A 12,478-nucleotide genomic window follows, 5' to 3' on the forward strand; every position below is an offset into this window, starting at 1 on the left:
AGTAATTTCGATTGATCTCCATTTACTGTGCGACTCACTGATTGTTACGTATTATATTTTTAATTCAACGAGACCATGTCAGATTTTCCTGGTGTTTACACAAAGCAGGGGAAGTAGATTTATCAAGTGGGTGAATTTCTTCGAGTGAAATTGAATGTAGGATCAAAGTCACTTCCTGGCCTTTTCAATTTATTTCTATAAAAACGTGATATCCAATGACAGATCCCTTTTCTTGTTGATATACAGTAGTAATATACGCTAGCACCGTAACACTCTCACTTCGGACAGTAGCGCGGTGGCGCGCCCCTAGCTTACCCTAAAATGTGGTGCGACCCCCATGTGGGACCGTGGCGTGGTAGCGAATGTGGCACGCACCGGACGCCCTGGCAGTGAGACCGCCGACCTGATTAAATATTCATGTAAACTGCTGACCCCTTCTCGGAGAGTTCGAGTAAATTACTGGAACCTGCCATCGTTTCGCTGGATGATGATGTCATTAGTTTAGTCCTTATGTGGTACTGAACTGCAGTCAAAGGGTAAGGAAAAGCTTCATGTCTTGCTGAGTTCAACAATGTGCAGCTAAGTTGGGCAAAACGCAGCGCACACGCATAGATCGCAACCACTATCGGGTTTTACAATCACGTATACCGACGCCACTGAGAGCGAGATTATATATAGTATTACATGTATATTATATGTAGTAGTCAGATGGGTTTCGGCACCTGAAAGTTCACTGTGATTTGAGAGGGCTCTATGACTTTGAGGCCAGTTCGCCATATTCATTCGCATGGCGAACCGAGTAGACATTTTAGGGAGTCGTCATTATTTAGCGCAGGGGGCAGGGGTCGAAAGAATTTCATCGGACACTCCTAAAGTTCGAGTAACCCCCTTGCTAACATTGGAAGAGTTAAATACCAATACATTATTTGTAAAATTTACAAAAAACACAGCCGCTAGTGAAGACCTTTCAAATCCTGATTTACCTTGCCAGATTATCATCTGTTATCTCAATGAGGTTGTTAAAAAGGGTGAAATCAACAAAATGAAATTAAAAATGACAAGAAAATACAGATATAAAAGTTCACGCTTTAACCAGTATCTAACCATATTATATTGTTTAATTTGGTTGGGTATTATGACAGGGTTTTCACTAGGATATCTGATGGGCAGATTTTGAAAGAACATGGGGAGAACAAGCGAGAGGCCTAGGAAAATGTGTCATAGGGGCGTCTTCTATCTTTTGTGGAAAATTTTGAGAAATTGATATGTGCAGTCTGGTACAATCTGGGAGGTGTTTACCATTTGTATTTTACTAGTAGAAGTGTCAGAACACTCCGAGAGGGGAGAACATGTCACCCTTCTCGCATCGAAAATTTTGAGAAATTGATGTGTGCAACGGTGCTATTTGAGAGGGGTTTCAATATATTTTGCACCAAAAATTGAGTAACCCCTCTTCCTCCTCTCCACATTTTTAGCATCCTTTTGAAGTTTTCAATTTTTTTGAATGACCCCAGGCCATAAATAATGACGACTCACTTATCATTTTGCTAATATGTGCCGAGCGCTAGTGATAGCCCTGCATAGTATGGCGTAGGACCGATACATAAAGGTGTTAAAGTTTTGATCGGACTGTACCGCTTCGAAGCACGTTTGTTACAGTCATTTCTCGGAGACAGCCATAGCCCTGCGTACAATGCTACATGTTCCCGGCGTTATACGGCCTCCTACCACATGGGAGACCGTATCGGGACCTCACAGCATAGTACGCAGGGCTACCACAACCATATAGCCCTTGCATGCAGTGCAGGTCTCCACATATACTTTACAGAATCTCCCATCATGCCGTTCTGAACTCAAAGGACAAAGGTAATCTAATTGGCAATATTGCATGTTTTGACGACTGTTTCCCCATTTTTATAGCCTAACACTGTGCCAACGTGTGTCATATAGGTATCCATATAGCTTTCACAATAACAGTTACCCGGCGGTCGTGCCATGATCTTAAAAATGTGAGAAACTATCAGCATATGTTTCGGTAGCGCTGTCCATTTCAGTGAGGTCATGTTATGCCGGTCACACTAAGTATTCATACTCATAGCCAAAGTCAGCATACCCTATGTGTTTAGAATCTTCTGAACTAATGGTTTTGTTGTAACAAGAATAACAGAGATTCTTGGGTAATTCATCGTGATTCCTTTTCGTGACAGAAAAAAAAATTAAAACGGAGATATAAAGCACTACATTTGTCACGAATATGCAAATATATTTGTTTGTCTTCTTGGTCAAATGTTATTCACAAAGGGGTGATACGAATAGCCTGCAATGCCCTGCTGGGGAGGGGAGGGGTTATAACCACGGTCTACCGAAAAAGACGGCCAGGAAACTGGCTAAATTCTTCTGCAGAATGCTGGTACTTTTCTGGCTAAAAATTTATTCCGCTTTAGTCACTACCAGTAGTAGACATTTCGTATCGTATGCATAACACTGCCAGCGGTTCACGAGTAGAAATACCATACTGTAACGCGCTAAGAAGGTAGTCAGAGGTTGCCTGACACGAGACCATGTTATCGCTCAATCTACCGCAACCAAACCAAAGGTCATGGCATTGATAGTTATCTAGTACAGCTGTCAAATGTGCAGCTTTTCTTTGTTTTCTTATAGCGTATTTGCAGTCGCTTCGCTGTGCGCCTACGCGCCCGAAAACGCGTGCATATGCACGGTACAGGCATTTACGCGGGTCTAGGGGCGCGAAGGCGCAGAGCAGAATAGGAGAAAAGTAGCGACTGTGGTGTAGTCGACTATATCCGTGCACACTTGACATCAAAAGCCACAACATAGATTCCCAGACATTTCGCACCGAACTATTTCGCATGCATCCCATCTAACACCATTCCGCACCAAAGCAACTTCGTGCCATCCAAAAATCTTTTCGCCCCAGGAGTCATATCGCCGTTATCTCACACGCACATCACCAATTTCTTTTTATTTTTATATTAGTCAACGAGTCAAAAAAATACTTGCAGCTCTTCAGGAAAACGCTTGCGATTTTGTGGAATTCATCGCTTGTGAGGTGGATCAACTAAGTTAGATGAAAAGGAAAAGATGGCCTCTTGTGCGGAGAAGCTTAAGGCAGATGCATTTAACAAAGCTAGTATATCCAAATTTTATTCACAATATAGACCAAAATATTCAAATGAGCTCTATGAAAATATAATGTCTTTCCTTGGAGAGAAGGTAAGTTAGCATTCATCAGGTAAGCCAAAGATTTCGTGTGTCATCAACGTCCTGTTGAAATATACCTTGAAATAAATAAAATAAACAAATTTACGCGGATTTGCATTCAATTATAAGTCCCCGAGTCTGTTATACACTACTCCAATGCTTTGTAAACAAGACGAACAATTTTGTATCTGCAATGAGCCCCAATATAAAGAGTTAACCAACTCTAAATCTCGCATACAGTTATAATCATTCTTATGACACTTATCTCCAGTCTGTTTGAGGGCGTAAGATAATGTCATCACTAAGCGTGTTAGTTAATAATTGTATGTGTTTAAAGGAAGGTAAATTTTATCCGATTTCGAAAAGTGTGGAATTTAGTTTAATAAACTAATTAAAATAGAGGCTGTAAGATATGAAATATTTATCATATGATAATATCGACGTTTGAGAAAAAATGTATCTGAACCATGTTTGGCATAGATCGGTATATTGCCGATTTCTAGGCTGCTTTTTTAATGCAAGACGTTTCGGTTTTTTGATCGCTCTGTTACACTGTAATATAAAAGCACATTTGAAAGAAAGTTTATGGAGCAGCCCAGAATCAACTATAAAAGAACATGTGCATAGTACTTTAGCAGAAAGACAAAAGCCACAAATTTAAACTAAAATTTGCACCTATCTGCATACCAAAGGGCGTAGATTTGACCGTTTCTATTACTGCCGTTCGATTTGTCTCTATTTATCTGTCGAAAAATAGTATTGCTTCATAATATTTCACTTCCCTTCAAGTATTATTTTTTACCTCTAGCCTAGGTGAGTTCCAAAGACTTCTGGTTAACACTTCCAAGCCTTTAAGCTACAACATACATACAACCTATCAATCAAATTGGTGGTAAGATATTGCCACCTTAATTCAAGGAAAGGCCATGTTATCATAACTGATATAATTTTCAAAATGTCCACAATAATTAGCTCGCACCGCCATACACACTAGCCGTGGATGTAGCCTGTGGTACAGGACAGGGAACACGTCCCCTTGCTGATCACTTTCCTGAAGTCATTGGTACAGACATCAGCCCTACACAAATTGCAGAAGCAAAAGTGACAGAAAAGTTTCCGAATGTGACCTATCAGTAAGTCTCTGTTAACGTCATATGTTGGGACTTTGTTTGCATTTTTGAGAATTACTTGTCTTTATTACATGCCTCGTATATCGAACTTCGCGTGCTCCAATGGTAACTTGTCGATGACGTAGCGGGTCGCATCATCATTTGCCTGAAAGTGAAACGGACGTATTTTCTTTTTGACGACTTCAAAATTTAAAAATGAAATAGTTTTTACATAATTATGCATAAAAAATCTGTAAACCGGATAACAGTGATTTAAATATATCAATGCGCCGTTCAATAATATCGTTCTCTTTTGTCAACAAATTTTCTTCTAACATGGAAAATAAACATATAATTGTCATGTGCATGTAAACTCAAGATTTCAGAGAGACATGTAATATAAACATTATCGCCCAACTATTAGACTATGTACCTACGAGGCAGGGACCATTTGCCCTCCTTACGTCGGCCAAACGGTCACCTGCCTCTTGGGCACAGTCCCATGTTTGGGCTATATATAACATTTTATAAGCTTACATGGCTGTAGCAAGGTGACCAAAAGTAACGATCGTTAAGCCTTTAAAAACCATATTTGATATAGATTCGTCGACGTATTTCAGACGTATACCAGTGCAATATTGTTCAACATGAATTACAAAGACTTGCAGAAGGAGCACCCCAATTTTATAAGAATTAATAATTTGCATTTTAATTCAATGCGGTTAAAATTGAAGCACATGTCATTCCTTTAGCTTGAAGACTAAATGGATTGAAGTTTCGAGTGGATTAATTTTCGGGCATTTCTAATGATCCACTCTTTCAGGGTCGCTGCTGCAGAATCACTACCTTTCAAGCCAAATAGTGTGGATCTTGTAACAGTCGCCTCTGCTATACATTGGTTTGCTGATTTAGAGAAATTTTACGATGAAGTTGATCGTGTACTGAGACCTGGAGGGTGTTTAGCTGTTTATACCTACAATCACGAAGATATGCAGTTGTGTTTTGAAGGCAAGACGGAAAGACTTTCACAGATTTTTCAAGAAGTAGGTAGCACAACTTGAAGCATCAAGAAAAACTACTACCTATTTGCAGCTTTCGCATTAAGACCATTAAAGTTTTTAAGGAAATAAGTCTGCAGCCGGCAATCGTTTAGGTGATCAATAGAAAAATGCACACTGTTGTGTATATTAACGAAACTATAGTAAATTTTCAACTGTCACTGGACTTTTAATACCCTCGAGGTAAATACAATATGTTACAGAACAATTTACAGGCAAGCAGATAAAACATCTTTCCCATTTAAATGGACAAAAACCCTGTGTTGTTTCGTACTTAAGACAATCATGAAAAGCAGCCCAATAATATGAAAAATTCTTTGTTATATTTAGACCATTCCGAATTAAACTCTCTGATAAGCAGATGAATCTCGTGTCGAAAGTATTTGCAAACGTGAAAGTGGAAATTTAATGGCGCCTTATAAACGTTCCAAGGAAAATTTCACCTACCAAAAAGAAAAGTTTTAACTTTTAAAATTTTGCATCTCAAATTTTGTCACATAACAAAACACTATTCTCTTTTCTTGAATATAAATAAGGAGTGATTGCCGAATATTTGTACTTGATAATCAAATAACTGTATTTTGGGGAAATTAAAGTTTTGAATTTTAAAAAATACTTTAAAGCAATAACTTCGTTTGCTCTATATACGAGTTCACATAAGAAGATAATCGGCAAAGTATCAAAAGTCGAGGATTCGAATATCAGTAGCCAATCAACGTTAAAGCTTTAGCTAATCAACTCTGAATATCGATTTTTTTTAATTTTTAAGTTTATAGCTGAAAGATATAAATCTTTCTGGGATATGGACTCTTTTCAACTTATCAGGAATCGTTTTCGTGATCTGCGTCTACCATATGGAGACAATAAAAGGTAAGCAATCATTGAGTTTGTACTGCCGTGGGTGAGAGACGATTGACATCCCCTCTTCATAGCATTGTATTAATGATTTGATCAAAATGCATAACAAAATTACGGATTCTGAACAAGGTTTTGTGATCAGTTTGTCAATGTCTCAGACGGAAGATACTCTTGCCATACTTATGTACTTTTAGTATTGCACGTCACACAAATTACCCATTGTATGATGCCGTTTCGAGTACCTGCACAGTTTACCATAGTTACTGTAACTATGGTAAACTGTGACAGTACAATTTCTTGAGCTTGACGTATGGCTGAGAAACATACAATATCATATGATCCTCTGATTATATGATTTTTAAAACAAAAACAATGCCAGCATAGGTATAATTAGAGTTTTAAACTGTCTGTTTGAACTGTAGATCCAACTCCCTGAAATATTCTGATGACATAACAGTTGCTGGTATGATGGGATATGTAAGAAGCATGGCATTACTTAAAAGATACAATGACGATTACAGAGAATCTCTGATACAGGAATTCCAAGAAAGGTACAATGATATTAAATTCCTATGACTTTAATTGAAGCACGTCGTATCGTCTTAATGTTTTAGATTTCCAACGATTGCTATTAAAGATGGATATCAAACTGAATAGAATGGTTGTGTTACCTTATGGACAAGAAAAGTAAACGAAATGTTATTATATGATTCCCTGTAACCACAGGCTCTTTCCTCGTTTGTATAAGGCTGGAGACTTACATTGTCATAGAATGAAAGGAATGAATTGTCAGTCAGAAGCCATGCATATACAACAATAGATGCACAATGCGAGAATTGTAAAGCTGCCTTATTGTGTGCTTGGGAGATCGATCGACAGTCTAATTGTTGATAATGAATGGTAACTATGACTTTGGCAGAATTCCTTCACTCAGTCTGCAAAATTGAAAGATCTTTAGCGAGATTTAAAGGAAAAAGCTATTTTCCCGAACTTCCAAATCATATTTCCTGATCCGTATCGTTTCAATCGCTTCGAGTCATAATTTTTGCCTAATGAATTGGAAACCAAAACTTTTGTGGCCAACCAGAGTTTTTCCCTCGATGTTGCTAGCGCCATTAGTAAACAAAGAGGTCTTTTCAAATGCGGTTGACAATTTGCATTCATCTCGAGCCCAATTATTTATACAACCAATCCTCCTAGTACATCAAGCACAAGGTTAATGTTAGTTTTACTCATGTTACTTTCACTGGTTCAAGACAAAACTCGGTCACGTCGACATTTCTTCGAGAAACCGTACTTTTATTTCTCGCCATGGTTTCAATGAAAGGACTTTGCGCAGATACCTTATACTTTATCTTTTTCTGTCAGTGTAAAGTAGGTCACTTTATGTATAGATCGTTTCCAATCTGACAACTGCAAAATTAAGTTACAATATTTGTGCCTTTGTTGTGAGTGGTGGTTATAAAGTATAATGACCTTGGTTTGTCAAGCTACGGGGCCAAGCTAGTTTACAAGAATGTTCGGTCTCGTAGAAGATCTGTATTTGCCCTCAATGATTTATGAACTTTCATGTCTTCCATTAGACTTGGATCAAGTCTGTGATTTGTCAACATGTGAGTGGGATGAATGCGATGATTTGTGTTTCTTTTCATATGAAACACGTAAATAGAGTGAATATGATGAGTGGGGTGGACGTGATACAGGGGAGTTTCACCCGGAATCGCATCCGGCAGAAACCAACTCGCTACTGCACAGACTCAAAGGTAACACGTTCGATTGCCAGGAGAACCAAATTTTGGCTGCCAACACTCAGCTAGGTTTATATGAAGTAGAAGAGACATAAGAGAAAGTGTGTGAATGGTTATAATATTTTTTCAATTCACTGACTAGAACCAATTGTATTCTTCCATGTTTTTCTGTCGCAAAACGACGTACCGTCATAATATAGTATGTGCCTGTGCCCTCAAAACCTTCACAATTTGTCTCTTCTGACTATTGTAATGTAAGAATATCAATGTTTACTTCTGTAATAAGTGTGAAGATACCGATAAGCGCTTAAACGCGTCTATAATCGACATACTGAATTTTGTAATAAAAAAGACTAAATTCTGGATAAATTGATATTTAATGACCTGTGCGCTAATAAAATATCTTAAACATTTAATTAAACTATCAATAATCGATCCTTTATCTTTCAGGATCATGGCTGCTTTAGACGTTAAGAGCACACCTGAAGACACCGTTCTGAAAAGGGAGTTCCTCACCTTTCTCTGTATGGCACGCAAACCAGAAGTTTAAACCGCAGTCGCCATGAAGTCTAGACATTTGGATCATGACATTTCTCTTAACTCCCGTTCAAATCTGTTTACGAGTTCAGAACAGAAATACGACAATATAGTTTGATATCATTCCTAGCTGTCGATATCTTTTTAATTTCTTTGTTACGATTCATTGATTAGAAAATTGAAATTACCTTCTCTTTAGTACAGAAATATAATACTTTCAACTGTATTGTATAGCGTGTGAATGTAGTTGACGCATTAATGACGTCTATTTCAAGTATAAGCGAACTCCAGATCCCTGCTAAAACGATTTCTAAACTGTTTAAAAGTTAGTCTACTGATTGCTGTTTGATGTAGCCTCCACTTTCTTTCTTCACGTACAGTCTGCTGACAGAATGTAAAATGAAGTGATATAGATTGATCTCTATTTACTGCTCTGACTCACTGATCGTGACGTGTGTACTTTTTAATTCAACGAGATAACCGCATCAGATTTTCCTGGTGTTTACACAACATGGCTATAAAAGCTAGGGACGTGGACTACAAAGTCAAATATCAAAGCTTTGAACATAGTCGCCGTTAATCAAGTCGTAAACAATAACAAGGGAGTATACAGATGTGAAGGCTGAGTTGACAAATTGAATACTGTGTATCTGTTCTTGTTTAGGACCTGAACAATAAATAAACTGCAGCTCACATTAAAAACAATATTTGTAAAAAAATTGTAACAAAAATGAAACAAATTATACAGCTACTGACAATTTAATAAATGAATCTTACAAATACTGTAATGTAGTTGAACTAGTTGTAAGCTGATATTGTTTCCATGAAATATTGTCTACATTTCTTCAGTAATTCACTTGTGATGTTATAATCGATAATGATTCATCAATGAAAGTGAAAAGAACATGTTGGCAATGTGTAATACCAGCTTTATTTTTAGTATAATACAAAGAAACCCATAAAGTAAACAAACGTTATGTGAGGCGTTGTAAAAATGTATATTGTTGACCCTTACGTTCGTACAAATATTGGTCATTTAATCACAGATAAAGCGTCCCATTTTTTCGAAATTACCAAGCCTTTCGGGAAGTATAACTCAAGCTGCTTCTTCCATCATGATGTAGACATTGGCTGCTATGCCTTTTCTGCTATTTTCTGAGTGTTGACCCGTTAGACTCCTTATGTTCACACGTACACATACAACTTCGTCCCATTAGCTTAGTGTGCTATCAGCTTTCTATAACACGTATCGATAGTGTATGTGTCTAAAAATGGTGAAATCGGTCGATTCAAAACAGGCGCGATAGGGTTCTAACGCATTTGTTGTAATCTGCAACGAACTTGGGATATTTCCACTTAAAGAATACATTCGAATACGTTCAAAAGTGTTTATCGACGTTAAATCCAACATGCCTAAATACAACTGCTATCAGCTTAACGTCAATGCATGCACGCTATTGAAATGAACGGCATCAAGGTAACAATGATTCTTTAAGGAAGAGTGCAACTCGGGGACAGATATTCAGACTCTCAAAGTTTTTACAGGTCTTTTCGTATCCAATTTAACACTTGTGTGGACTTATTTTAAGCTCTTGGAATAAGAACAAATATCACCGTCATAGATGTTTCGAAAATCGAACACTTTAGTTTGTTTCTTTAAACTTGACATGGGGAATGCGGTCATTTTTAATTTCAAATATCGGGAAATGTTAATTTGTTTCTCTAGTACTAAAATTTGAACGGTGACACCTTTTCATTCTTGAGTCGGTAAGGGAATGGTTGAAAGTTTCATTGAGGAAATTTCAGCAAAATTTGAGTCTTTCATTTGGGCACATTCTACCCTAAAGAGGCAAATGAATGGTACCTTGTAGAAGATGCGTATGTTTTGTTAAAAAACGGACGCATCTTGTCAGGAATTGGCTCCCTTTACTTCGTCATCGAAAAGACTAGACCAATGGCATTCAGTGGACACACTGGATACGTTGGTACAAGAACGGTCGTGCCATGGTGGGAACACATATTGGGCCTTCCAAACTGTGAATTCTATTCAACAAGCTGAGCTCTAACCACATTACATTATACTATTGACAACTTTTGTGATAATGTATTTTATGATCATTGTTTACATAAGATCACGAGACAGTCAATTTGAAAAACTGCTTTTTACACACCCCCCTGTACAAACACTTTTGTGTCTCCGGTCGAAGTTCACACTGGCCATTGACAGCAAGGTGAACCTATAAGTTGTGTCCCGGATTTCTTTAAGGTGTCCTAAGTTTTCGCTACGGCTTGTTAAAAGCTTTGAAAACGAGCAGAAACCAGGAAGTAACGTCGTGACCCAAACCTCCTGGTGTCATTGAATTAAACGACACTGAGATAAACAGAATTTTAAAACTGAATGGAATAAAAATGGAACAAAAACAAGTGGAAGGAGAACGTAGATTGCAAATGTTTTTGTTTTGTTTATAGGTTTTCATGTCAGTGTGAGTGACCCTGTGATATTTCCTTCGTAAGAAATGAAGTCGGTGACTTGCCACAAATGAACTTTGATCCTTGACCTTGTCATATCAAATCTGATTCCAAGCCTGCAATTTGTACGTGTCCTACGGTCGCCATTGTAAGGAAGTAGCCCCACCAAATTAGCGGCGTTCTCAAATTTTGTCTCGATTGCTAGTATTTAAATACATGCCATTGATCTATAGTGTATCTGAACACCTTCGGTAAGTTTAAATTGCAGTACCCTCGTTTTCATCATCACCTGTTACAGTCCCAGGTAAGTTGTTTTCCTCAATTTGTACGTGTGGATATTGAATTTCTTATTCTAACTATAGCGGCATCGTGTCCCAACCATTGAGCAGCCAACAACACATTTTGGAAATGCAAGTTACAACAGTTTCCTGACGTGTACAAGATATATTTTCTAATAACAATGCTAGATTCACGCAAATGTTTGTGAGACTTAAAACTTTTTGTGTTTGTTTTGTACTATTAAAACTAGACAAACGTATTAACCATGTAAAATAGCAATGCCTATTGGGGCTCCAAAAGGTTCGAGCTCTACACAACAAGACGTCATTATACGTGAATAAAGTATGAGCTTAAACCTAGGTGAATGTGCTTAGGCACGTTTGGTGATGTTGGTAAAACACAAGCAATATGATGTTGAAGAGAACAACACATTTCAAAGTTCAAAGACATTGAACTGTGGCGAATTTCTTGTGTCGGAGATTGTTTACAATAAAAAGTTAAACCCCATGAAACTACCGCAAAACTGACGCAGGCGACGTTTCAAGACGTCTTGTAGCTGTCTGTGAAAACAGATTTTATTCATTTCATGATTTCAAACACATACAATTACTTTTAGAGATGTCTAAATATAGCGGTGCCTTATATTTGTATGGTCTACTTGAAATTGTATTTTGTCTTCAGACGACAGATTATTTGATTGTTTATTCCATTATTCTACCTAGTTACATGCGTTTTCCACGAACAAAATATCGCACCAATCGATGGAAACACATCCTTCATTAACTTGGTTACCTGATAGCCTATTGATCACAATTTACCACAGCCTGTAGCTGCAATAATTGTAGCCCGCGGGCCTTTGTTTGCCGTGTTGGTTATAGCCAACTCGGCAAAAAAGCCCTTTGGCTACAATTATTGCAGCTATCAGAGCCAATTAATATGCAGATGACCTGAATGAGCTGTACTCATCATGCAGTAAACTAAATCGCGCATAAATAATACTTTTCTTTTTGGGAAAAGGTTAACCTGAAACTGACACTTATTTAATGTGTGTGACGACAATATCTTGTTTACGCCTCCTCTAGTCTAATGCATATGAGAAAATAAGCAGAAGTGTGAGATGTGTATATTACAAAATCTACTTCTCTTCAAAAGCACAAGTGTGCAGTCAAGTGTATGTAATCACTTTACGTGCAGATGA

General features: G+C 37.7%; 1 protein-coding gene across 2 annotated transcripts; it reads left to right on the top strand.

The window, feature by feature from the left end:
* Positions 1–432: 432 nt before the first annotated feature.
* On the top strand, positions 433–9,487 carry LOC139140699 (putative methyltransferase DDB_G0268948). 2 transcript variants are annotated; one of them, XM_070710085.1, is made up of 7 exons: positions 433–536; positions 2,998–3,234; positions 4,195–4,355; positions 5,155–5,374; positions 6,159–6,259; positions 6,670–6,798; positions 8,446–9,487. In XM_070710085.1, exons 2-7 carry the CDS (start codon positions 3,103–3,105, stop codon positions 8,543–8,545), a joined length of 843 nt encoding a protein of 280 aa, XP_070566186.1. In that variant the 5' UTR covers positions 433–536; positions 2,998–3,102; the 3' UTR covers positions 8,546–9,487. The 2 variants fall into 2 exon arrangements, with proteins under 2 accessions (XP_070566186.1, XP_070566194.1); XM_070710093.1 differs by lacking the exon at positions 433–536 and having other exon boundaries at positions 2,991–3,234; positions 8,446–8,563.
* The last annotated feature ends 2,991 nt before the right edge of the window (positions 9,488–12,478 follow it).

Source organism: Ptychodera flava, chromosome 1 (genome assembly GCF_041260155.1).
Source record: "Ptychodera flava strain L36383 chromosome 1, AS_Pfla_20210202, whole genome shotgun sequence".
NCBI lineage: Eukaryota > Metazoa > Hemichordata > Enteropneusta > Ptychoderidae > Ptychodera > Ptychodera flava.

What these genes read in the sequence shown, in the direction of transcription:
- LOC139140699 (XM_070710085.1), top strand. Translation starts at nt 3,103, where the DNA reads ATGGCCTCTTGTGCGGAGAAGCTTAAGGCAGATGCATTTAACAAAGCT. An exon ending in TGTCTTTCCTTGGAGAGAAG is followed by an intron (nt 3,235 to 4,194) that starts GTAAGTTAGCAT and finishes CACAATAATTAG; the next exon opens with CTCGCACCGCCATACACACT. An exon ending in ATACAGGAATTCCAAGAAAG is followed by an intron (nt 6,799 to 8,445) that starts GTACAATGATAT and finishes TTTATCTTTCAG; the next exon opens with GATCATGGCTGCTTTAGACG.